The 27,339-nt window shown below is 39.2% G+C and overlaps 1 protein-coding gene across 1 annotated transcript in view; it reads right to left on the reverse strand.

Moving 5' to 3' along the window:
* The window catches only part of VPS13B (vacuolar protein sorting 13 homolog B), a 913,989-nt gene that overhangs the window by 134,837 nt on the left and 751,813 nt on the right, over positions 1–27,339 (reverse strand). Inside the window, exon 36 of the mRNA XM_074944046.1 lies at positions 10,018–10,425. Coding sequence (XP_074800147.1) covers positions 10,018–10,425 — 408 coding nt within the window. The remainder of the gene's footprint in view (positions 1–10,017; positions 10,426–27,339) is intronic.

A 27,339-nucleotide genomic window follows, 5' to 3' on the forward strand; every position in this document is an offset into this window, starting at 1 on the left:
ATGCTAAAATAAAGATGTGAGGATTTACTATTATCAGTATTAGAAGATTCTGCAGTGGTCAGGTTGTGCACAGGTGAGAGAAGGGGCCCAGATAAGGACCCTGACCTTATCTATTATCATTGCAATGGATGTAAAAAGGCAGAGACAAATTCTAACAAATGCAACAGAAAAACAAAAACAAATAGCCTCCCTTTTCATTAGTGATCACTTTAGATATTAGAATATACATAACAAGTGACAAGAGGATAGTTCCTTTAGTCCTACTCGGTCACAAATGAAGGAAGGAACTATAACTCAAACAAATTGCCTAGTCATTGTATTCCAAGTATTTGAAAATATTGATAATTTGGTAACAGTTTTAATAATTACCAAGTACTGAAAGAAGTGAAAATGCTACAGGATGTTTTTTCCCTTCTACTGTGCGCATTGGATTTCTGCATGTCATTAGTTTCCCAGGAAATAGCTGAAAGATGATATTTGATCTGGCTGCACAGCCACATTGATTGAGTTCAGAGCAGAGTTTTGATTGGTAGATGTGTATATGGGAAGCATTTTTTAAAAAAAAGCAAACAGCTGACAATTTATTTGTACAATACAATAAACAGCACTGAACATTAGACAGACTATATTTGGGAAAAATTTCTTTAGGTCAGTCATGGCTTTGCCACATACGGGGCACTGCATTGTTGTGCTACCCTAGGAGGCACTGGGGAAGGAGATTGTGTCACAGAATCATAATCTGCTTCTGTTTCCACTTGTTTAGGGTGTGCTTGTGTATGTGTGTGGGGGAGAGTAGTACTTGGTGTGCCAATGCTTTGGGGGTGGAGAAAGCTCCTAACTGCCCCCTCAAAACAGGAGGGGAGTAGAAGTTTTGTGAAGACAGCTTCCTCTGCTGTTGACATTCAGGATGATCTGGCCCTTAGAAGATTAATTACCATACACTTTTCTTTATTAATTTACCTGAAGGAGGAAATATTTCTCACCCTTTGAGGAGGTGGGGATTTTATTTCTTTTTTTAGGTGATACAGATGGAATTGTTGGTATAAAGTTACTTGTCAGGCTTCTGTATGTCATTACTTATTTATACCAACAAAGTTGACCCCCTCCCCAAAGAAGAATTATTTACTAAGCATTTTCTAACTACTTTCATATCCATATTTTGATATGTTATAAAGGTGATGATGAACAGTGAAATCTATTTGCCAGAGAAATTGGAAGGTATTTTTTAATATGCACATCGGTTATGTCTAGAATGAATAGTAAATTTCTCTCTCCTCCTTTGTTAAACTTCAGATGTGTTATGCCATAAATGGATCAAGCAGTTTTGCTGTATTCTCTATTGGCATTCGTAACAAACAGCTGCAAAGAAAATGGGGTAGTAGTTCTGGACCAAATAACGATTGGGGAAAAGCTTTAGTTAATGTAAAAGTCACCAGACTGAATAGTGACTAACCACAGCAACTAGAAAATGGTGAGACATCTAATTAGGGACAATTTTACAGGCAAGATTAAGTTAACAATCTATGGACTGCTCTGGATTTCCCATTAGTATGGAACAGAATCTTATGATGGTTCCTTCTCCCCAGGAGAACAATATTTGCACATTACTGATTAACAATTCTTTACTGCAAGAGAGCTTTTCAGCATTGCATAGGGACACACGTGGGCTCTGTAAAAACATGAGACGTGTAACACTCGGTAAACAGAAAGTAATGATCTTAAACAGGCCAAATCCTTGAACTCGTCATTAATAAATGTCCCCCTGCATTCAGCAGCCCTGGCTGCTGGGAGCCTGTTTTCTTCAAGTACTTCAAACACTAAAATCCAGGAACATTTATTATTTTAATCCATTACAGGCAGTGCTTGATTTAACTTTATTGGTTGTGGTGGTGGTAGCGGTTATAGTGGGGGTAGAGCAATGTTCTTTTACACATCATTTCAAAAGGGCTTAATTATATTTTATAGCTTGGGCCAGGAATCCTGCTTGTTTTGTGTCTAACAAGGTTCAAATGAAGTTCAGGTCAGTGATGAATCAGAAGAAAAGTCAGAGATGGTTATCTATCTAAAATGAGCTCCTCTCCCTTAAAGAAAGGCTAGGCAGGTACATTGCATTCCTAACACTACTGAATGCTAAATAGAATGGAAATCACAAGTCGATTGCTGATTTGACAATTTCTCAAAAAGAAAAGGAGTACTTGTGGCACCTTAGAGACTAACCAATTTATTTGAGCATAAGCTTTCTGAATTTGCGGTGCCTGGTTACAGCACCATTTTAGGTCTAGACAGAATCTCTTTCATTTTTGGTCAATTATTGTCATATGTATAGAATGATTTACAGTCTATTTGTAAATCATTATGCTACCATGTTACACTAACTAAAGAAAAATTAATTCTAATGGAGAAAAATATGTAGTAGAATAATAACAAAAAATGTAGAGCTTGTATTCATCCATGTTGTAATAGATATTGAGTGAAATCCTGGCCCCCGTGAAGTCAATGGCAAAACTCCCATCACGTCAATGGGTTTCATCCACCGTGACTGACAATGAACTGGTAATATCATGAAGGTCATAATAATATGTAGGCTTTCATATAATAGCACTTTTCATCTTCAGATGTCAAAACTTTTTAGAAAGGTGGCTAAACATTCTTATCCCCATGTTACAGATGAGGTAATTGAGCTCACACTTTTGAAAGCATCCACTAACTTTGGGTGCCTCCATTTTTGGGTGCTCAACTTGAGAAATTTAGGGTATGTCTACACAGCATTTCGGTGCCTGCAAGAGCAAGCATCCCAGCCCAGGTTGATAGACTCAGGTTAGCACTCTAAAAATAGCTGTGTAAACAGTGCTGTGAAGTTGCAGCTCAGGCTGGAGCTCAGGCTCTGAAGCCTGGAGGGGGCTCAGCGGCAGCCCCCCTTCTCCCCCCCGCAGTCTGTTATCCCAGCTGGGGTACTTGCTCCTCCGGGCTCCAAAACGGCTCAACACTGGAGCGGGAGGTGTAATTTCTAGCTTGTAGACATGCCCACATTAGCTGTCATTGACCAAACATGCTAAAAATACCAGTGTACCCACGGCTGCATGGGTGGCAGGACAGGCTAGCTGCCCTCAGTATAATCCCATCTAAAACCTTAGGTACATACTTGGAGCAGCTAGCCCATCCCACTGCTTGCCCTGCTGCAGCTATTTAACGACAGCTCCATTAAAAGCTAGCATGGGCAGGTCTACCTGAGCTGTAAATTACATCTCCAGCTCTGGTGTAGACATTCTCTTCGGGGTTGATTTTCAGAGGTGCTTAGAACTGCTGCTCCATTAATTTCAGAAATAGTTGTGGGTATTCAGAACTACTGAAAATCAGGCTATGGGCATCTTAAATTTGGCACTCAACAATGGAGGTAGCCCAAACCACTGGGCAGCCCTGAAAATGTAGGCCTAAGTAATTAGCCCAAGGGAGAGTTGAGATTAGAGTTTAGGTCTCCTGACTCCCCACTACATGCTTGATTCACCTAGATCCCAGCGGCTCTACTGAAACAAATGATCCATGTATTAGATGAAAACATGTTTATAGTGTAGCCATTATACAGAGAAATATGGAATGTTTAAAAAAAATATCAAAGCACAACCCTTCAGCTATTATACATTTGCTGGTTAATGCAAGTTTTCTGTAGACTCACCATGAAAAGCTGGAGTATGAGAATAACAGAGCTTCCACTATTGTTATACATAGCATAAGCAGCTATATAATAACATACAAAACAAGACCAAAAATCCCCAAACCATAAACCCAGAAATGAAATTCCCATCTCATACATTAAGTATATGTGATTGCTTTCATTATGAAGGTAGTAACAGAGCTTGAGAAAACAATGCTATTTGTTCTGAACGAACATAAAATAGTTTGATTCAGTTCCATTTGGAAGTCAACCATTCTTTGGAGGTTTAGCTATGTTAATTAGTGGTCCCACACATTTAGAACATATTTTCTTTCTTAAATCAGCAACCTGCAGTTAGTTTGCAATTTTTTAAAAAAACAGACATGCCAGTTCATCAGTAGCAACTCAGAACCCTGTTATAAAGTAGCAGTAGGGAATCTGACCAGGATTAATAGTGGTACTCAGTCCTGGGATTAGGTGGTGTCTTGTTTCATGGATTTTAGGCCATCTGTTCTTCCCTCCTACGTTTTACTTCTGCAGAACGATAAACGCACCTCCACCTCAGGGACTATAGAAAAGAATTAGAATTCTTCTGCTTTTCATTATCACAAGATTCAATAACTCATTTCATTGTCAGGATAATCCCCTTTTACTCTTTCTTTTGCGCTTGCAGGGTATGCCATAATGACAAATAAAATCCCAGATGTTAGAGACCTGCTGAGGTCTCCACCTTTTCTTGAGTGTTGGGTTTAAGCTACTTGGGACATAGTGTCAAAACTGACAGGACCCTGATGCCCACACCCAATATTCATTAAGGTTTGTTAGTGATTTGTATAGCTGTCTACAAGCTGCACTTCCACTTCAATCCTCAGTGGCCATTTAAATATTTAGTTTGTCCTCTGGCTTTTACTGACAAAGAATTCATTTCCTATTGTTCAAATGTTGGAAAGAGTTTATATTTCTTTCTAAAAGTAACAAAGGTCTTCTGGGTGTTGTAAATGGCTTGTTACTGCTGCATATTATTTTAGGTAGTCATATCTAATTTAATGTTTTATTTCCCCTTAGGCTAACTTGCATATCTGCAGCATCCAAAGGCTATGACAACACCTTAGCAGAGTTTTCTCAAGAGGCCCAGTTAACTGTGAAATGAAAAGTTTTGTATCTGCTTTATACCAATTAATATCTACATTTTATTTTTTATATTTATAAAAAAATCTTAAATCCATTACATTTTTAATCTGTGACTAGTGGAAATACATGCAATTTTCACGTGAGAAACTGAATGGGTTTTTTTGCCTTTTATTTGCATGCTAAGATAATTATATCTGCAAAATAGAGGAAGGGCAGTGAAAATTATTTAAACTGTTACTCTTTTACCAAGAAAACAATTCACTGGATTTTTCGTGGCGTGGGATCCCAACATCCCAGGCATCGAGCAGAGAGTCTTCTCTCTTGTGCCCTCCTGGAACAGGAAACTGGTCCAGAGAGAGTCTACAGTTTTCTTTTTTTTCACTCTGGAGATAGTATGTTCCCAACCTCTCTTCCAGGAGGCTAGCTCCAATTTCAAAATCAATCTAAATTAGCTAATGGGGCGCATGTGTAGGATATTTGCAACCTGCTTTCTAGAATTTATTGGTGAACCTCTGTGAATTATCCAGGTTTTAATGACATGAGGCACTACACAACAATAAGCTCTGTACCTTGTGTGAGGTGCTGAGCACCATCAAGTGCTACTGACTACAGTGAGACATGAAGGATGCAAGACACCATGTAAGAGATGGCCAGCACCTCACAGGCTCAGGTCCATTTAATTCCTCAGATTGCTTGTGAATTTGGGCTTCCTGGTCAACAATACAAATAAAGTACCTGAAAGTTACCTAAGCAAACTCACAGCATTCACTATTTCAAGATGTGGCTCCAAATTTACCCAGCTAAAACTGGAACCAAATGTTAACTTCTGTCTTTAAACTACATACATTGGTTACAATTAAATTATTAATTTACCTTCACATTTAAACTACTGTCCTTGAATATGTCACAAAGTTATAACTGTTGTCTTTACTAAACTAAAATTAAAACTACTGTTAATGATAACCTTAGTCACAGAGTTTTCTGCAATACAGTACATCACATTCTATAATAATATTACATTACTAAAACCACTCAGGACTTTGCCATAAGTACAGAGGAGTATAAGTATTCTAGCAGAAATTGGAATCATGTGATTATAAGTCACTATTGTATTAGAACCTGCAGAGTGTCCATAAAAATGAAGTCCCTTGAAACACTAATGGGGTTTGGGGTTGTTTTATATTGCAACAGGCTAAGTGGAATGGAGGTTTTATAATTAGGCCTAAAATATCCACAGTTGTGATGTTTACAATCACTACTGCAATTTATCCCATCAAAAAGTGAAAAAAATAATTCAACTGATTAGCCATTGTATTTTTCAATTTTCTTCTTCAATAAGAGGAGGAAAAAAGAAAAAAAATTAGAAGGTTTTGAGTTTGCATGGTTAAAGTGGTACAAACTTTAAATGTCCGGGAAGGAGGGTGGAATAGTTTTCACAAATTACATATGGCAAGTTTCTTTGTTAATTTAAAAACAAAACAAAACAAAATAAAAACAACTTCAGTCATTATACAAGGTCATAAGCTTTTGTTCCCTCCCTCCCCTCATAAGGGAGGAAACAAGCTGACAACGCATTCCCGTGTGTGTTTTTCTAAATAATTCTTAGCATTACAAACCAACTTCATCTCTTAAATTAAAACTCATCTGGAAATGGGACCATTTACACTGTTTATAAAACACTGTCACATAAAATGTGTAAAAAACATTTTTCACTAAAAATAGCTTGCGTAAGTAAGGGATTAGAGTAGTTTCTACTGAAATAATTGTTCCTTTGTAGTTTTTTCCATGATGTTTTTGAACAGTTTTTTTAACTATGTTTATTAAAGTCAGCACATCAAAAAGGATCAAAGAGAAAGCTAGTGAGAACCAAAGAAACACCAAGTGTGTTGTGTTGTCTCACTGCGGAGTTATGCAGATTCAAGTAAACAAGTGCAAATTGTTGAGGTTTTAATGAAAATTTTCTACAATTATTGAATCTGAAGTCATTCTATATAATAACATCTGTACAACAGATGGCCATACTGTATAAAAGGCAAGCAATGCTCCTTTTTCTTTCCCTGTTTTAACAGTACATCTGAGATGACTACTTTTGTCACTGTGCTCAGTTTGGTTCAGTAAATAATTCGTAAAATGCAGCTGCTACAGATGGTCACAATACTTATATGACTATAAAATCAAAGACACAGTAAAGTATTTGCGTATTAGTTTCATACTATAAAATATCTGACATTAACCCTGTTCAACTCAAAAGGTAAATCTATAAAACTTTTTAAAAAGAAAATTCAAGAACTGACATATTTTAAATAGTCCTCGTTCTCAAAAATCTGATAGACACAGCTACTGCACTTTTCCATTCAGCTAACTTGCATGATATTTTTTACACTTAATAAAACAATTCTTGCTAGTAACTGCAGTATTCTTGTGTCTTGTGAAGATCTTTGAGACAAAAATATAATTCAAGCCCCATCACAATATTTTATCTTATTTCATAAAGTTACCTTTAAATGTTTTAAATAAGGCGCTTTTGAATACAGTTCTTTGGAAATGTGTTTTTCAGTTACTGAAACTTAAAAACAATTTCCCACATTGCTGTGTTGGAATTCAAAAGCTCATGTGAACGTGATCTGTTTTTCTTCTTATAAAACAGAAAGATACGCTAACTTTAATAGGAGAGATGTGAAGAGAGTCTGTTGATCTCTCTTTATTGTCTAGCTAGGGAAGTTATTCATAGAAAATGATTAGCTTCCATTTTGATTAGATTTGGCACTGCTGTCACTTTATTTAAAAGTGCTTGCCAGAATAAAAACATACTAGAAACTTGAGTGTAGTTTACAGCATTCAAAAAAACCCAAACATAATCTGTCTCCTGGAACTGCCTGAAAGATTAAGAAATACAACTTTGTAGCAGAACGTTTCTGAGGCTTAATGTGCAAGTCAAGGTAAGTCCTTCTGGGAGGATGAAAACTCAGGGGGAAGTGATATACACTGCTGAGTTTGCCAAATTGCTTTAAAGTACAGTGACAGTCCAGGCTTGGCTTTGATATATAGAAGCTTATGTGAACACCATAATGTACCATCGGAGGGATAAAGTATGAGTATGAAAGAAGGGAAGTGATGGAAAGAAAGAGGATTAGAACACACAAAAGGCTAAAACTATGTAAAGGATATTAAAAATGCCCTTTACTCTACTCAGTTGCTGCTCTTTCCATGCGAGGATTGAGATACAATTGGAAAAGCGTGGGAATACATTCACTGTTTCTGTCTGTACTGCAATTTATTTGTGGATAAATCAAGAATTTCAGCCTCTAGCACTTTCATAGCCTTTCATGTTCTATGAACCTTGAATTTTTCATTTTTAACTTTTAAAACAATAAAAAAGCACTGAAGTTTATTGGCCTGAGCAGGAATATTTCTGATGAAAAAGAAATAAATCACCTAGTTTGGCCTAGAACTCATACTTCTCAGCTACAAAACCATTTTCTTTATCTCTTAAGCTACACTGCCAGCTGGCTAGGTCTGGCTAACTTCCAGATCATGTTAATGCACCATCTTATTAGTTTTACTAAGAGACTAACCAATACAGTTTATAAAGTGGTGCAAAAATCCTTAAACGTAAAGGGGAATCTATTTATGTTTGGCATTCTGCTAATTCTACTTAGGGTGTGAAATTTCTTACATTTTTGGGCCAGTCTACACTAGAAGTGCTACATCGGAGCAGCTGTGCTGCTGTATCACGTCTGATGCAGACACTCTCTGCCAATGGAAGAGAGTTCACCTGTCAGCATAATTACTCCACCTCTTCGAGAGGCGGAAGCTATGTTGGCGGGAGGGTGTCTCCCACTGACATAGTGCCAGTGTGGCCAGCGCTTAGGTTGCTGTAACTTGCGTTGCTCAGTGGGGTGGCTTTTCCACACCCCTGAGTGACATAAGCGGTAGTGTAGACGTGCCCTAAGTCTCACAGCAGTGACAGCAGTTGTCACAACTGGAAATTTCACTTTCTGTCTGAGAGTGTCTGTGTGCCTAATTCCCATTGATTCTATTGATTTCAGTGAGAGTTAGGTGCCTAGGCACTTTTGAAAATCCCACCACAAGTCTATCTGCATCTTTAGGTACCTAAATACCTTTAAAAATCTGGTCTCTAGTATCTACTGTGTGGAAGTTCTAATTTGTCTCTCTTGTATGCATACACATTAGCAGCATTTCTTACAGTATCCATGTAGTCAGAATTCAACCCAGAATTATGAAAAATTAATAATAAAACAGTAGCAATTAATATTTACAGTACTTTGTAATTTATCCCAGGCCCTCAAACATTTTACAAATACCATTAAACCATATAACATCCCTGACAAGTACAGGAAGTACTGAAACTATTCCCTACATTTACTAATGGAGAAACTGAGGCAGAGACAGATTAGCTTATTGGTTCAAGGCCACACAGTAAGTCCAAGGCAAAGCCAGAAATAGTACTCAGTAATCCTGAATTCCAGTCCCCAGTTCTAATTACTACACAATATGAAAAAGAATATAGGAGAGGGCAGGCTTGGTTTCTCTAATACTGGTGAACTACTTTATAAAATCGTAGTTCTAAAATTTACAGAGTTTGAGTGGGTTTGGGGAGGGTTTTGGGGGGAAGGTTGACTTTTTTTGGTGGTCTACTGGTTACAGTAAAAGATTGGAAATCAGGATTCTTGGAAATCTAGATTCTCCAATCCACTAAAGCCACTTTGTGCTATGTAAGCTGTGCAAAGTGGCCTTAAAGTGATGGGAGAAAGCTAATGGAGAATTCCAGGAGAACACTCTGCCAGCAGAAAGCTGGTGGAGATGGCACTGCTAACTCCTGTGTCAGCCTTCCCCACCCCCTGGGCTAAAGGGACCAGGGGAGAGGTGCGGAGGACGGGACAGAGAGGGAGGGAGATGGGCAGAGTGGAGCTCTACTATCATAGGGAACCTTATGCTAGAAGCATAAATTAGGGATGCCCCTGTGTAGCCATAACTTGTTCCAGGTCAGACAGCCCCAAATCAGGGGACTGCAACCAGTTAACTGAGCTCCACATCAAACCCCAACTCCTACCTCAGAGTAGAGAATTAAGGTAATTGATTCTGCTACTAACCACTGTGTTACCTGGAGCAACAACACAAATCTCTATATCTCACTTTACCAAGCTGTAAAATGGGTAATATAATGACACTTATACAAATAAGTAGCATCTTTCATTTTTAAAAGGTCTTACCTGTAGTTTTATGTCCAGCTTTGACATGCAGACTTCCACTGAGGGTTGATAAAGATGCTAACAGGCAAGGTTTATTTGGGTGTGGCATGGTTTCCATAGAAACAACCATTTGAGCAGTCTGAATGGAAATCTTTTGAAAACAGGAAACAACTCTCCACAAGTTTTCTTGGACTGAAGTCATTTTCTCTCCATTAGCACTTACTGCAGGTGGAGAATCCTTTCTACTGGAACATTCGGGTGCTGATATGTCATCCTTGATTGGAATGCTATTGGCTGAAGAATCAGCCTCTTTGCTAGTCTCATAGTCATTCGTCCTTATGATTTTCTTCAGGAAATGATTTATTTGATCAAGTTTGACAAAGCTCAAGTTTGCTTTCAAAGGCTTTGATATAGCCACATTTATGTCAGCTGCAGAAAAGATTTGAGAGAGACAAAAACATTATCAATTACTCATTTAATGGAAAAAATAATTACCATTTATTTGAAGTATGGAGGGAGAATGCTATTTCTCTGGCTGATTTTGACATTTCAATAAAATTACTAAAAACAGTGATCACTGTTTGAATGGAAGAAATCTAACCACAATCTTATTTTCTTGTTTCTGTTCAGGGATCATCACAGCCTTATGAAAAGACATAGACAAACTCCAGTGTGTAGGAGGGTAAATACATAAATCTGTGTGCATCAGACTGAAAATATATATTCCTCGTTCCCTTGAGTTTTTGTCAAGCAACTCTAGTGGTACTGTATATAAACTCTAAAGCTGACAGTGGAAATTTTCACCACACTTAAATTGATGGATAATGTGTATACTTTTTTGGTTTTCTACTCAGTGGTTATATCATACTGTTTTAAATGTATTTTGTGCTTAAATGTGAACAGTAAAGCAAACCTAAAAAATTAGTTATGCTTAATCTCTGCTTTGGGGAAACATTCAGAACAGAAATAATGTAACCTTTTATAAATATTTCCCCGCTCTATGAAATCTTCTTGGTACTTCCTGTGAAATTATATTGATACTTCCTGGTTTAATTAAAATATCTCAAAATGCATTATTTTGAGAAATCACAATAAAATGAATTTCATGGGTTGCAATGACATTTCTAATAGTTGTGATGTTATATTCCCGCAAAGTACCAAGACGATTGTGCAGGTGGGCAGCAGAATTTTTTGGTTAGTTAAATCTTATTTTTATGCTGCTGAACACTTCTCAGAGCCAGTGAGTTGGGGCTTTCAGCACAGAAATCCAGGTTTAACTCAGTTTTTATTGTCCCGGCCACACTATAAGAAAGACAGGGGGCAATGGATGTGGTTTAATTAAAACAGAACTTTACCCACTTAAAATATGTGGGAATACGCAACAACAAATCACACAGTGCAGGCCATCAATATTTCCTTAATTGTTTCCCCTTACTTTCAGCCCTCCCCCTACCCAACCTGATTCCATGTAACCTATTGCTGGGACCCTGCTGCCCTCCCCTCATATAAGGATTAAGGTGGCTAGAAAAAAGGATGGAGTTGGCTTTCCACTGTACCAGACATTAGGAGCCCTGAACCCACTTACCCACCTCCTTTAAGAGATACTTTCCTCTAAATCCCCTTCCAATCCATCCCCCCCCCCCCCCCCCGATAACTATATCCCTTCCATAATGAGGACCTGCACTGAGCATCTGCCAAATTTTTTAGTTATTACATTGTGACATCATAACCTATTTCCTCTGTGCCACCCCACCATGTCCCAGACCAGCTGTGGGGAAAGCAAAAAAACCCACCCCATCTTGGGCAGTCTGGCAGTGAGGGAAAAATTCCTTTCCAGCACCCAAGTAAAAAGGCGACTAGCATAATGCCCACAGCAGATCATGAGGAAACCCAGTTATACTCCTAATCAGTCTGCGGGAGGGTGGGTGTTGCCAGCCTGATCACAGTGACAGAGGGCTTCTCCTCAACTGCTTGGGGTATAAGTAGCCCTCTCTCCCAGGTCATCTGGAAGGGCAGTGTCTCCACACACATACCTGGTCCAGCTACTTCCTGTTCCTCCCTGCCCATCCAGGTAATTTCCCCCCTTCCTCATCTTTTGTATTAATTGAAGAGTGAGCCCCTTGTAGGGGCAACAACCCCTTTTCATCCAGTCAGCCAGACAAGAAGCCACTGCACACAGTCTCTGTGAGTACATTTTTGCTTTGGGGTTCAGCTTTCATTCGGTAATGAAGAATGAAAAATTGTAGTTGCCTTTTTAAGGAAAAAAGGTTTTTCCTCCCCCCCTTCTGTACAGTTCTTTTCAGTTACAGAGCACAATTTGTGATCACTTTCATTCATGCAACTCAGCTGTCTGAAATGTTCACAACAAAATACAAAACTGCCTAATTTTAGGTTTTGTTACAAGTTCATGTTGCAGACAGTTTGTTGAAAGGTTCACATAGGTTGATAAACCTTTAAATCAAAGTTGGGCCAAGTTTCAAGTTTGAAATGACCAGCTTGTTCTTTTAAGGCAAAATCATTTGAGATTTGTGGTTTAGCCAGATGAACTCAACTCTTCTGCTTCTCAGGCAATATGAAACTTTTTACCTCAAGGGTTAAGGGCAGCAAGATTAGATCCTTACACCACAATTCAGAAAATCACATAAGCACACACTTAAGTTTACCATTGATTTCAACAGGCTTAAGTACAAGCTTAAAAGCTTTCCTGAATCAGGACCTTAGTCTCTAAAAGTAAAACTAGGGCTATTTTCCTACAATGACAGGACATAAACCTGATAATGGGAAGGTCAGACTTCCATTATATCTTTAAGGAAACAAATGTGGAATTTGAAATAAAGGCTTCCTGGAAAAATGTTATTAATGCTTCATTGGCAGCAGTTAGCTGTAAGTTACAGTTGAAAAACTATTTTAATCATAAAACTCACCATTTTAATTAATACCTTTCTGAAAAATTTTCCTTTTGTGCTGAAACTTTCCATGTTGAATTGAAAAGTGTTACACTAGCTAAGACAAGTAAATAATAGAAAGGCCCATATATAGGCTAAAAGGATGGGCAGAAAATAACAAAATAAGTAACAACTTGAAATAAAGTGAGAAAGAAGGGCATGGAAAGTCACGGAGGTCCAGATTTTAAAAAGTATTTAGGTGTACTGCACTCAGTGTTGCAATGCCTAACTGACTTAGGAGCCTAAATCCCAATTTTAAAAGGGATTTAGGCATTAGAATCCTAAATCCCCTTTAAAATTGAGATGTAGGCTCCTAAATCAGTTAGGCATTGCAACGATGAGTACAGCAGCACCTAAAAGCAATACCTTTAAAAGTCTGGGCCTAAGACTAAATCTCTCTGATTTTCTCCAGGACTCACCATCCCAAATAAACAAGGAAACATTTAAAAAAGTAAAAAATCTATTAGTAAAATTTTCAAAAGCGCCTAAATTCCCAAGTCCTACTGGGATTTGGCTTCCTAAATCACCTAGATGTTTTGGAAAACCATACCTGTTAGATCATCTTTATACATCAATGAAGTTGCACTGAAGGACCAGATTCAAAATATTTGTTGGTGTTGCTTCACAGTTAAGCATGTGAGAAACTAAACTGGAGGCGAGACACCTTATTTTTCAAGAGCATATTTGACTACTTTCAGAGTAACAGCCGTGTTAGTCTGTATTCGCAAAAAGAAAAGGAGTACTTGTGGCACCTTAGAAACTAACCAATTTATTTGAGCATGAGCTTTCGTGAGCTACAGCTCACTTCATCGGATGCATACTGTGGAAATTGCAGAAGACATTATATACACAGACACCATGAAACAATACCTCCTCCCACCCCACTCTCCTCCTGGTAACAGCAGGAGAGTGGGGTGGGAGGAGGTATTGTTTCATGTTCTCTGTGTATATAAAGTCTCCCCTCTGTATTTTCCACTACATGCATCCGATGAAGTGAGCTATAGCTCACAAAAGCTCATGCTCAAATAAATTGGTTAGTCTCTAAGGTGCCACAAGTACTCCTTTTCTATTTGACTACTGATGCTTTCCTGCAGCAATATATTCTACTTCTGCAGACAGCAAGAATAAATACATCCTAATATACATGTTCCACAGGAGAGGTGACAAGATAAAACCCTAGAGTATTCTGCATGAGAGAGCCTTAAAGGACAGATGAGTAATTGCCCAGTAGTACTCTCTTGGGATCTCTCAGACAGAGAAAGATATAGGGATAGATTAGTCAGAGAGATTGGACTGAGGTGCACTTGCAGAGCTGAGCAGGGAAACTTGCACAGCACCTGTCTCATTATGTCTGTATTTAATTAGTGCTATTAGTCACTTGCTTTCATAAACCTTGAATTCATCCAAAAAGCAATTAAAAAAAAAAGTTAGCACTAAAACACAGGAGCAACACAAGCCAGGGTAAGTGGATGGCCTCCCTGTTTTCCTCACTGAAACTGTGTGTGTCACACAGTAAAAAATGTTGTCATGCCTGATAACTTGGCAAATTTTATATTAGGTTATTATTATACATTGAATCAGGCTTAACAGAAATTGGTGGGTCAGCCAAAAGCATAACTGCAGAAAATTTAACGTTGCAGCCTTTATTGCAAATATTTTAACAATCTCATAATGACAAAATTATGCAACAAGATTCTTTGGCATTTTAAGTAAAACATAAAAAATAAAAATAAAACTGAGCAATCCACATTATTTTATTGTTTGCCGGGTTTTATACTTTCTCCTTAACACTGTGAAAGGAACATTAACCTTCACTCTGAGAAAAATTTGTTTAAGAGATGGACAGAATATATATCAGTGGAGATTGGTGACATTTTACAGCAGCAGATAAAGATCATAATGGGTGAAATTTTCAACCCCTTACTTGGCCCCTTCATACCAGGTAAAAGGGCCACTAAAAACCATGGATACAGGTGGGAAAGAATTCCCCAGGTTCAAGAACTAAGACAGACAGCTACAGACTGTCTTTTGAGGACACCTTCACAAGCCATGGCATACAGGTGGGAAGGGCATGGCGGGGGTAGGGCCACAGCATGTAGTGCAGAAGAGATTCTGGGCAGTGTTGCTGTCCACAGGCAGGCGGACACATGGGTTGCAGTAATTTAGGCAGTCCTTCAGAGTTATCTAAATTACACTAGAATCAGGATGGAGCAAAGGTGGCTTATAGCTACGTTAGCTGTCTCCTGAAGGGCAAATTCTCTGCCCTGCAGCATGGAATGAGATTCAAAACAGGATAGGCAATTCCCACCCCATCCTCATCTGAGGAGCTTCCACTGCAAATAAACAATAAAGGGATCCTTAACAAACTGGGATAAAGTGGACTATTCCAAATTACATAACTACATATGAATAAACTGTATTAGAGGATCTCACGGAAAAATATTTTCTTCCAGTGAAAAGTGCATGTAATTAATCTGCTTTCCTGTTTGCTGTAATTCTCTCTCCATTCCCTTGCCACATATCTTTAGATTACCAAGTGAATCCAGTTCTGTCAGTTATTAGTTTCTAATTACCCTTCACAACTTTCTGAACAGCTACTAGGAAACAGAATGATGAAATGACTATTGAGTTAAAAGGAGATTAGACAAACATAAATAAATTACACTTATTATATGCTCCCACCACACCAGGAGATGACTTAACGGTGAAAGGAAAAGAATCACGTTGCAATAATGAAATCAGAGAGGGAATTCGGATCCCAGAGGCGATTCTATGGAGTTTATGTTAACGTATACCTTGTGGGGGACCAAAAATCAACTGGAATAGTTTCCTGAAAATTATTTCCAGCTATTTTCTCATTTAAAATGTTCCAACTTCACTTGACCCATTAGTCATCATATTACTTACATTTATTATGTATTTTGAAATATATTACAAAAAACCCAATGGATTCAATATGGCCTGTTTTAACAAAATCATAACATCTATAAAAGAAAATGTATAAGCAGCACTCTGAAAATTCTGTGTGAAACAATTTCTTCCTTTGTCATTTCATTATTAAAGGTGTACCAAAAATAGGTACAGACTTACAGCACTGTGACTGTTTTTTCTCTCTGTGAAATATTTGCGGATGCTCTGTGTTGATGTCTTTTTATACCATGAATTAGGGGTGACTGTGTAATTCAAAAGTGGCAGAGCCATGAATGAGTTGTGTTGGTCAACCCCAATGAGTGGAATGAAAAATTCTATACATACATGGACCAGTCTGTTAAAATAATACCAGGCAATATTGTATTTCTTCTCCTGCTTAGGTTTCAGAGTAACAGCCATGTTAATATGTATTCGCAAAAAGAAAAGGAGTACTTGTGGCACCTTAGAGACTAACCAATTTATTTGAGCATCTTTTTTCTCCTGCTTAGCATTTCAAAGTTTGATTTTTTTGGTCAGTTTTCTCAGCAGTAAGTTGTGCCATTTCCAATAGAGCCTAACCTAGAATCCATGGCTAAGTTAGTTACTGGATGACTGTTTGAAATGGTGGGAAAGTGACAGAACTATGACTATTTGCTTTTGGTAGATATGAAATATAAATATATCTTAAAATTGAAAATATATGACTTACATACTTCAGTTCTGAAAATATTAATATTTATACATGTTGTATTATCCTTACCAATTACTGTGGAGATAACGGCAATATACTTTAACTTGTAATGCCTAGGTATCTGACAGATAAGTTTCGCCATTACAAAGTCTACATTTGCCACAGTTATATCTGATGTACTACATTGTTTCCCTATACTTAGAATAGGAAAAAAGTGCCTCATCCTGCAAGGTGCTAAGTACCCTAAGCTCCTGTTGAAGTCAATGGGCTTGATCCTGAGAAGTGCCAGAATTGAAAATATAATAGGTCATTCATTCTATTAATTTATATAGGGCCTACAGTGTGTTCGGCTCTATATATTTAATTTGGTGAATCAGAAAAGAAACCTCATGAGAAGGCAAAATGAAAAATATGGGCGTAAAAAAGTCATAGATCTCATAAGTATAGGATCTTTTCCAAGAGCAGTAGTGAGAGGGAAGGAGAAAGGAAAATGTGTTCTTTGCTGGGAATTTATTTTCTTAGACTCAGAGTATCCCATGATTTTAAATGGATATTTCCCTCTCTCCCAGAGGATTGGCGGGAGACCAGCCCTTTTACCCAGCTGGGACACAGGACTATCTCTTCTGAGTATTTTGCAGAACACCACCTTTCAAAGCTGTAAAATACTAAACTTCTTCATAACCACAAGATTTAATCCTACTATAAAGAAAACGGATGTCTGTCTGGAATAGAGCTTTCAACTATTAGGACTGGAGAAGCACCTTAACTCTTCTAAGAAATAGTTATCTGATGGAGGGTTAGATTGTGGGAAGTGTTTGGTTCCACATGATACCAGCATAACTTCTAGCTAGCTGCATGAGAAATCTTAGTGGGGTTTCTAATATTAGATGAATTGTTTGTAATCTTCCTCAGTTTCTCTTTCAAAATGAGGACACTTTCCTCAGTTGTGTCTAATGTGACCCACCAGAAGTTGTAGTCTTTGTATTTGAAAAATGTGTCTTTTTCTTTGTTTTCCATAAAGCCATATTTCTACAGCTGCTGCCATAACTGGGCCCCTTTTCTTTCTTGAGGGTGATCTGATGAGCAATGGGTAGAGGTTGGTTCCCATTCTAGGAAGCCTATTGTTAAAAACACTCTGTGAGGGTGACGGACTGAAAGGCAGGGTCCTGTACTGAAAGTGTCTCCTGTAGTTTCAGAAGCATATATACTTATGGTGATATACCATAATGACAGGGGGCATCTATCAATGACAGAAAATTCAGAAGGGGTAGGGAGTCTATTTAAAGTCTACATAATGCATTTAGATTTCCAGGTGAACACATTGAGCAATTCAAGATCCAAGATGGCTTGCATATCTTGGTTCCTTTCAAGAACCACAAAGAATATTGAGTAGATTCCACAGGATCAGTCATTTGATAGGAGAGGTTTTATGGCCAAATGTGAAGTAGATATGAGATGAGTTGTTTGTCCTTCCTGAATTCTTTAACTTTGGAGATGTCAAACATCTTTCTTTCAGGGTACTGGATCAGTTCTGTCAAATCGCACATCTCTGCAGAAGCCCTCTCATGTGGCTGCCTCCTTTGGATGGGGTTCCCCCAAATCATGCTGTGGATTTGGGGATGCTAGATATTGCAGAATTGTAGTCTGGGCACGGGAGAAAAATCCAGATCAATCTATTACATATCCTCTTCCTGATTAATAGTCTTCTTCAGAACTTAGAAGACTGGTGGGCACAAACTGTCTGTTTCTAGACAACTGCTTTAGGACATGCCTACACGAGCACTTATGCTGGCAAAACTTTTGTTGCTCAGGGGTGTGACCCCCCCCGCGCGACATAAGTTTTGCCGGCATAAGCGCTCTTGTGCACATCGCTATTTCGGTGGGAGATGCTCTTCCACTGACATGGCTACTGCCAGTCACTGAGCTGCTTTTATTATGTTGATGGGAAAGCTCTCTCCCATCGCATAATGAGGCTACATGAGCACTCTTACACCAGCACAGCTGTATTGATACAGTTGTGCCGCTGTAAGCTTGTTAGTGTAGACATGGCCTTAGTCTCTTATAAAATCAAAGCAATGTAGAGCTGGAAGAGACCTTGATAGGTCATCTAGTCCAGCCCCTGTGTTGAGGCAGGACCAAATATACCTACACCATTCCTGAAAGGTGTGTTTGTCTAACCTGTCCTTAAAAACCTCCAATGACAGGGATTCCACAACCTCCCTTGGAGGCCCAGTCCAATACTTCACTATCTTATAGTTAGAAAGCTTTTCCTAATATTGAACTTAAATCTCCCTTGCTGCAGATTAAGCAGATGACTTGTTATCCTACCTTCAGTAAGCACAATGGATCACCATCCTCTTAGTAACAGCCTTTTACATATTTGAATACTGCTATCAGATCCCCCTTCTTTTCTCATTTTAATCTTTCCTCATAGGTGAGGTTTTCTAAACCTTTCATCGTTTTTGTTGCTCTCCACAGGACTCTCTCCAATTTGTCCATATTTTTCCTAAAGTGAGGCATCAGGAACTGGACACAGTACTATAGCTGAGGCCTCACTAGTACCAAGAAGAGTGAGACAATTACCTCCTATGTCTTACATACAACACTCGTGTTAATACGCCGCACAATGATATTAGCCTTTTTTGCAACTGCATCACATTGTTCATTCATATGCAATTTGTAATCCACTATAATCCTCAAATCTTTTTCGGCAGTATTATTGTCCAGCTAGTTATATTTCGTATCTCTGCATTTGATTTTTCCTTTGTAAGTGTAGGATTTGGCACTTGTCTTTATTGAACATCATTATTTTGATTTCAGACTAATCCTCCAATTTATCAAAGTCATTTTGAATTCTAATTCAGTCCTCCAAAGTCCTAGCAACCCCTCCCATATTGGTGTCACCCACACATTTTATAAGCACACTCTTCACTCCAATATTCAAGTCATTAATGAAAATATTGAACAGTACCAAACCCAGGACAGACCCCTGCACGACCCCACTAGATACATCCTCCCAGTTTGATAGCGAACCATTGATAACTACTCTTTGAATATAGTTTTAGAACCAGTTTTGCCGATTTATCATAATTTCATAGAGCACGTATACCTAGTTTGGTTTATGACAATGTCAGGTGGGATTGTGTCAAAAGCCTTACTAAAATCAAGATATAGTACACCTCCATTTCCCCCACTATTCAATAGGGTAGTAAACCTGTCAAAGAAGGAAATTAGGTTGATTTAGCATGATTTGTTCTTGTGAAATCCATGTTGACGATTACTTATAACTCTATTTTCTCTAGGTGCTAACAAACTGACTGTTTAATAATTTGTTCCCATATCTTTCCAGGTGTATAATTTCCTGGGTCCTCTTTGTTCTTTCCTTTAAAGATAGACATTCTGTTTTCCCTTCTTCAGGTCTCTGAGATCTCACTTACCTTCTCTGAGTTCTCAAAGATAATTGCTAATGGTTCTGAAATTGTTTCAGCTAGTTCCTTAAGTACCCTAGTGTGAACTCCATCAGGCCCTGCCCACTTGAATAGATCTAACTTATCTAAATATTCTAAATAACCTATTCTTTCCCTGTTTTGTCTTGCGTTCTCCCCCTCCCCCTTTGTGTTAAGTATCTGGTCACAATTTACCTTCTAAATGAAGACTGAAGCAAAACAGGCATTAAACACATCAGCCTTCTACATGTTATCCCTTATTAGCTCTCCTTTCACACTAAGTAGAGCCCCCTGCACTTTCCTTCATCTTTCTCCTACTCCTAATGTATTCCCAGAACCTCTTCACCTTGTCTTTTATGTTCCTTACTAGTAACTCATTTTGTGCCTTACCTTTCTGATGTTGCCTTACATGTTTGTCTAGTCTTTTGAACTCAACCGTAGCAATTTGTCCATGTTTCCATTTTTTTAATAGGATTCTTTTTTTATTTTCAGGTCATTAAAGAGCTCCTAATGCAGCCAAATTGGCCTCTTACTATTTTTCCTATCTTTCCTTTGCATCAGGATAGTTTGCTGTTGTGCCTGAGCAATCTTTCCCTTAGATTTTCTGTCCATGGGACCTTACCTACCTGTTCTCTGAGTTTGTTAAAATCTGCTTTTTTGAAGTCCATTGCCTTTATTCTGCTGCTTTCACTTCTTCCTTTTAATAGAATCATGAAATTTATCATTTCACAATCACTTTCACACAGATTGTCCTCAACCTTCAGATTTGCAACCAATTCCTCCCTGTTGATCAGAATAAAGTCTAATATGGCTGTCCTCCTGGTTATTTCCCAAAACAAAAAGTTGTTACCAATACATTCCAAGAACTTACTGGATATTTTGTGTTTTGCCATATTACTTTTTCAACAGATATCTGGGCAGTTAAAATCCCCAGGTGTTGGCCTGTCACTTGAAAGAACTGCCCACGGACAGAGAAAGTTCACAGGTGCAGTTCACACCTGAACCATACGTAACACTTTCCTTAACATAATCTTAAAAGAAGCAGGAGGGGGAAATATTAGTCTTGGGTTTCTTTGTCTTTCTTACCTTGATCCAAATTGGGAATGGGGAGCTAATGACAATTTATGAAGCCTCTTCTAGCTTTTGGATTTCTTTTATTAGAGACTCTTATGATGCTGGACCAGTGACAAATGAGAGCAGTGCAACGACTAGTCTTTTCTTCACCTTTATTTTGAGAAGATTCAAGGCTTGCAATTCAGACATTTCCTCATTACTAAAGAGCCACTCTGAATACAAATCAGAATTGTCTTTACCATCCTCAGATTTCCCTTGTTAACACTTTTTATGTTGGGAAGGGATAGGCTCTGGGGAGCAGAATGAGACTCATGGGCAGGATTTTTTTTCCCTATTGTTTGTCCTATTGACAGACTAAGGCTCCTGTTTATTGAGGATGGTGGAACTGGATCCTGGTCACTTTAACAGTCCATCCTGACAACTGTCAAGGGAAACCTAGGCAGGATAGGAGGCACAGGAGGAGCATGGTTTCCCCAGACAGTAGGGGTAGGATAGTCCCTTGTTTGTGGAGGCATAAGCTGCTTGCTTCCCCAGGGAGACAAGCAGTCATGGCACTACTTCTGGTGGCACTCATATTAACTGGTTAGTGGGCATTTGGGGGAGTGGTGAGAACACACATAGTCACTTCCTGTTGCAGCTGTACTGGAATCTGGGGCAGGGCTGGTTTTAGAGGGGAAATGGCAGCATGACTGAGGTTGTCCGAGAAGCTACTATAGTTAGAAACAACTGCATAGGAGGTGTTGCCAAGACTCTGAACTAATACAGTCCACAGTCCACAGTCTGCTTTCAAGTTGCCTCTGCTGCTCCCTCCTGCTTTGGATCCTGCTTGAAAAGGGATGGGAGAGCAGTACTGGTGCCTGCTCAGCCATCTCAGCATGGCCTTTGCCCCATGCACTGGCTGCAATGTGGAATCTTTCCCATAGTCATTATGGGGGGCACCAGCACTCCATACATGTCTGGAATCTTACTGTCACTGGGGATTCCGACAGGACTGTGATGGGGTGTTCACCCCACACTTGCCCTGAAGGGGTTAATGTAGACTAAGAAGGGGGCCACAGACAGTCCACAACTAAGGGGAATCGGGTGGCTTAAGTAACCCCCTGACTGGGATTGGGGCAAATAATGAGGGAGCCCAACTGAGGAGGAACGAGCTGGACTGGGTTTATAAAACGGGAAGTTGGCCACAGAGAAGAGTCTGCAAGGTAGCAGTCTGCGGTCATTCTCTGAGACAAGGGAGGTGTGTTTGAAGCTGTAGAAGCAAGTAACCTACAATTTCTTCCTGGGAGAAGGGAGCTATGGGGCTGGCAAGCGAAGGAGGGAGAGCCAGAAGGTAAGGACAGGCTCAGGGAAAAGGCAGTAAAGATCAAGGATGGAACAGATTTGGGCTGCTGACTAGAGGATCCCTGTGCTGGAACCCGGAGTAAGGGGTGGGCCCGGGTTCCTCTACCAGCCACTGAGGAAGTGGCACCATAGGGACAGTGAGTGAGAAGACTTTGATACCCTGGAAAGGGAAATATGTATCGTGACCTGGCAGAAGGGCCAAGTCACAAAGAAGGAGCACCTAGAGTCACAGAGACCGAGAGAGAGAGTGCCAGCAGGGCATGCAGCGAGCAGCAGAAAAGGGCCTCAGACCTGGAAAGAGGTAATCCCCAGAGAGGCCAGGAGGAGCCACCACCTGCAGTGAGTGGACCATGTGATAAGGACAAACAAGCCAGGCCTTCTGTGTCAGGATATACATGAGCATACAATGCATCTCTTGGCCTTGGTTTCCCTTTCTTCTCCTTGTCTGCCGTCTTGATCATGGGACAGGAAAATACATCAGAAAACCTCAATCCCAAAGTTCCAAACATTTGCAGATTTTCTTTAACAAATCCAATATTCCAAAAAAAAACTGGGTAAGGAAAATGTTTTAGTTAAGAGGCCTGAAAAAGCTCGGTCATAAACAGATATCTGTAGCTATTGCTTTGGGTGGAGGGAAATATGGGTGGTCTATACTCCAGCCAGAACAAAAGGTTTACTCTGCCTCCAATCACCAACGGAGAGGCCCCACTATGAAGATAAAGGAACATGAGGGGAAAATGTAAGAAGATGAGAGAGAATGGAAAGAAGAACGGAGAAAAGAGGGGAAGAAGTGAGGAATTCTCCATGGAGAGCCACTGAAATAAACATGAAGGGAGAGGAGACAAGCAAACAACGAAACAGAAAAAAAAATAATGCTTAGGTTTAGGATTTTATTTCAGATTTCACCAGAGCCTTCAAAGGGCATTTTGGCTCCCTGATGCTCTGGCTATATATATTTCATATGAGCCCTGATATACATGATCAGCCTGGATCCCAGGAAGTCCTCCCTTTCTAGGATTTAAGATCTAGAAAAGCCAATCACACGGGGTCTGGTCAAATCTGGCATCTGGAGCACTACATTTTGTTTAATCACGTGTCCCCCTTGAACATGCCTCCGCCACATAGAACTCAGATCTTTAGCCAGTCAAATTGTTTAGATGGTTCATCAGCGGATGCCTTTACAAGAGAATGATTCCTCTTTTAATCTCCGATTTTGATTCAGGCTTTGGCACCTATGGAAGACTTGGAAGCCAAACACCTAAGGAGTTTTTTCATGCTTCGCAGGAGTTCTTTAGGAAAAGGTCTCCCAGGACTTAATGCAGGAGCATGCTGTGAAGCAGTGTCTTATGGTCATTTTGGGCCCTTTCTGAGAGGACCTTGTAGCCGTCATAGGCATTAAGAGCCTTTTCCTGAGGCTCAAAAAGCATTTTTATGCCTATCTGAAACAAGGATATTCCAAGGCAAGAGAAATGCATCATCAGCCTAATTATTTTAAGATGGATCAGCCTAATGGCAGTGTGGTGTTCAAAATAATGGATGGGGCTGTAGGGAGTAAGTACCTTCCCCCCATCCTCCGCTTCTCTGCAAGTCAATCATATTTACAAAGTGGAAAACTGAGACACTGTGTTCAGGAGTGTCACAGGAAAGCCTTTTGGGGAGAGATTTGTGAGGAGAAGGGGACACCCTTCTCTCTCTTCCCCCTTTTAGAGAAATAACTTAAAAATTGGGACACATGACAGAAAAGATGACGGTGGGAGAAAACAGTATTTATTCTCCCTGTCGTCCATTCACTGCTCCTTCCCAGCCCCAATACCTCACCCCCTCCGGTCTAGCTCTATCCTAACATCTGCTTCTTATCACCGTGACAAAACCAATTTATTCCCTCCTGCGTTAACCCTGCAACTCAACCCATTCCACTCCTGGTTCAGAATTTCCCCACTTCCCTCCAACCCAACCGCACAGAAACACCCTCCCACACACACCTGTCCCCAAAGCGGAAAACCCCTTCTCTTCTTACCTAGCCTTGGTAGCTCAGAACCAGCCCCCTTAATTCTGAACACCTATTGTGCGTGCACACACACCGCTCTAGACTTAGAAAATCCATCCCCAGGCTCAAAATCCTTCCCTCTCCAACCTGACACTAGCCAGTACTAGCACCAGTATCAGAAAACACCCCCTTACTTGTTGCTGGGACTGAAGAATCAAGAGCAGAACCAATAAGGTGGATTGTGACTTCAGGGAACCATATACTCTTAATTAGCACTACAAAAGCCTACATTCCTGGTCTCTCTCTCCTCTCCCTGTAGTTCATGTGCTGCAGGGACTCCAGGGGCTGCATAGATGATCTATGGAATATTGATACTGAATTGTACATGCCTCTAGCTGCCAACTACTTTTCAAAAATGTTTCAGGTGCTATGTGACTAGGCAAATAACTACAGTTGATGTCTGTGGAGGCATCATCATGAAGGCGAACAGTAATTAAGTATTAATATTCCCTTTTTACAGATGCGGAAATTGAGGCACAAAAGAGGTTTAATAATTTGCTTAAGGTTACCCAGCAAATCTGGGGAAGAGCCTGGAAAGGATCCTAGAGCCTGTAACTCAGAGGCCTGGTCTACACTGTGAAAAATCCACATCCCTGAGTGATGCAGTTAAACTGACCTAACCCCTGGTGTAGACAGCTCTAGGTCAATAGCAGAATTCTCCCATCGACCTACCTACCACTTCTCGGGCAGGTGGAGCACCTACGCCAATAGGAGACCTTCCCATTGGCATAGGCCGTGCCTTCACTGAAGCACTACAGCAGCGCAGCTGCAGAGGAGCAGCTGCACCGCTGTAGCATTTTAAGAAATAAAAGAATCCTAAGAAAAGAAATAAAGAATCAGCAGAAGGTAAAAGTAGACTTTAAAAGCACGGAAGACACGTCAAAATGATGGAAAAGATATAGAGTAACATTTTCAAAACCATCTACCTGACTTAAGAGCATGAGTCCCATTTTCAATAGTGACATAGGCATCTAGAAGGCTATGTTTCATTTAAAGTCAGTGGGTCTTAGGCTGCTAAGTACCTAAGCCACTTTTGAACATTTTATCTGCATTATCTTCACACCTCATTGAATCCTTGAACTGTGATTTTTAATAAAAATAACTGTCAATAAAAAATAACATGCGCACACTACTATATTTGGCATATTTCTGTTTGTCCTCTTAATCAAATAAATGTCATTTCATGACTACAGTGTCAGTGGTTCAAAACTTGTTTGTAAAAGAACAATGAAAAAAATACCAGAGAGCTCAAATGTTTTTGCAAATGACCCTGAGTTAATTAGAAAAGTCTGCACCCTGGCCAGTTCCCCTTCTCACGTGTCTGCTCTCATTAAATCAAAAAATTCTCATTTCAAAGTTAACAAACACCATGGTTAACAAAACTGTTAAAATGGGATCAAGTGGGCACATTCCTAAGTTTATATATGATGTCATGTTAAGCATCCCACAGCTGAACTTGCAAGAAGTATGAATGATTTTTCAATATATTAAGTATCTGATCTAATGCTAATTTTCTCTCTATAGGCTAACTGTGCTGGGAACAGGTGGCCCTGCTTTCAATTACAGAGGGCTAACATGCCAGTGTGAGGCCTGGATTAGTTCACCTTCTCACAGGGAATTTGCTTCGGTTGGGAATGGATTTATTATGGCTTCACACATGGAACGGAGCTCATGTCAGTTGAGGGCAGTGACACATCATACGATTCAAATTAACCTGCTGTGGACTGTTCTACAGGGTTGAGATTGTGTATTAAAATGACGACATTTTAAAAACAGTTTGAAAGAAACCAGGATTGCCGAAGTGCAATGGTTCCAATTTGTTCCAACTAATCTATCACCTGCTAGAGATACTATTCTAGTGGATTTCTGGTAGCTGCTATTTACCAGGTTTCTCCAAATCACTGACCTTGCTAATGGGTACAATTGTTGCCTTTTGAGATAGAATTTTTTTTTTGAAGTGAGGCTTGGGTTTTTGTTTTTTTTTAATGTATAACTAGAGGCAAAGTATTCATCACAATATACAAGCAATGGAACGGAAAGACAAATAGACAGGCAAACTCAAAAGAAAAATCTTGAACTCTGTTTTATCATTCAGCAGAGGGACTACATCCTATTTCTTAATTTGACTGGATAAAATGTTCTACAGAAAATTATTCCAAATGGCAAAAAATCAAAAAGCTTAATAATGTCATACTTAAACTATCATCTTTCCAAGAAAATGTTAGGGAAAGAGGATTTTGGCACAGAAAAATTTGTGTTTTGCTTACAATTGTACTTTTAAGGCAAATAATATAAGTTATATTTAATAAATTTTTGAAACCTTTTGTAATATATTACATACAGCAAAAATATGTGGGATTTTTGTTCTAAAGTAAGACTTGAAGGGTAGGGATAGCAAGTAATTTAGTAATAAAACAACATGGTCATCTTTATTCTTTGTCTAAGAAGATAATTGGCCAGAAATAATCATCGGTTCAACTGTATCTAATGTAGTCCTACATGTGAAGAATTAAATATACAAGTCCAGTATTAGATTTACTATAACAATGGTTGTGCGTGTTGATCTAGCAGGAATTAAAAAAAATTTTTTTAGATAATTAGTTACTGTAGAAAAGGAAAGAATTGTTTTTTGGGGGTAAAGTTGAGTTCTGTTCCCACTGGCTCAGTGATATATGCTTATTTCTCCTAGGATCCTATTACCTAAAATCTGGAAGAAATATCAATTTTCGTTAGTTGCCAAAAATGTACAAAATAATCCACTCATTTGGCAAGAAGTGTATTAATGTATCCTGTTATTCCCATTTAATTGGTGGTTTCCAAGTCTAGCTACTAGCTGTAGTTTTTTTTATCTCTAAGTTAATATAGAGTGACAACCTGGCTTCCTGCATA

Source organism: Natator depressus, chromosome 2 (genome assembly GCF_965152275.1).
Source record: "Natator depressus isolate rNatDep1 chromosome 2, rNatDep2.hap1, whole genome shotgun sequence".
Classification (NCBI taxonomy): Eukaryota; Metazoa; Chordata; order Testudines; family Cheloniidae; genus Natator; species Natator depressus.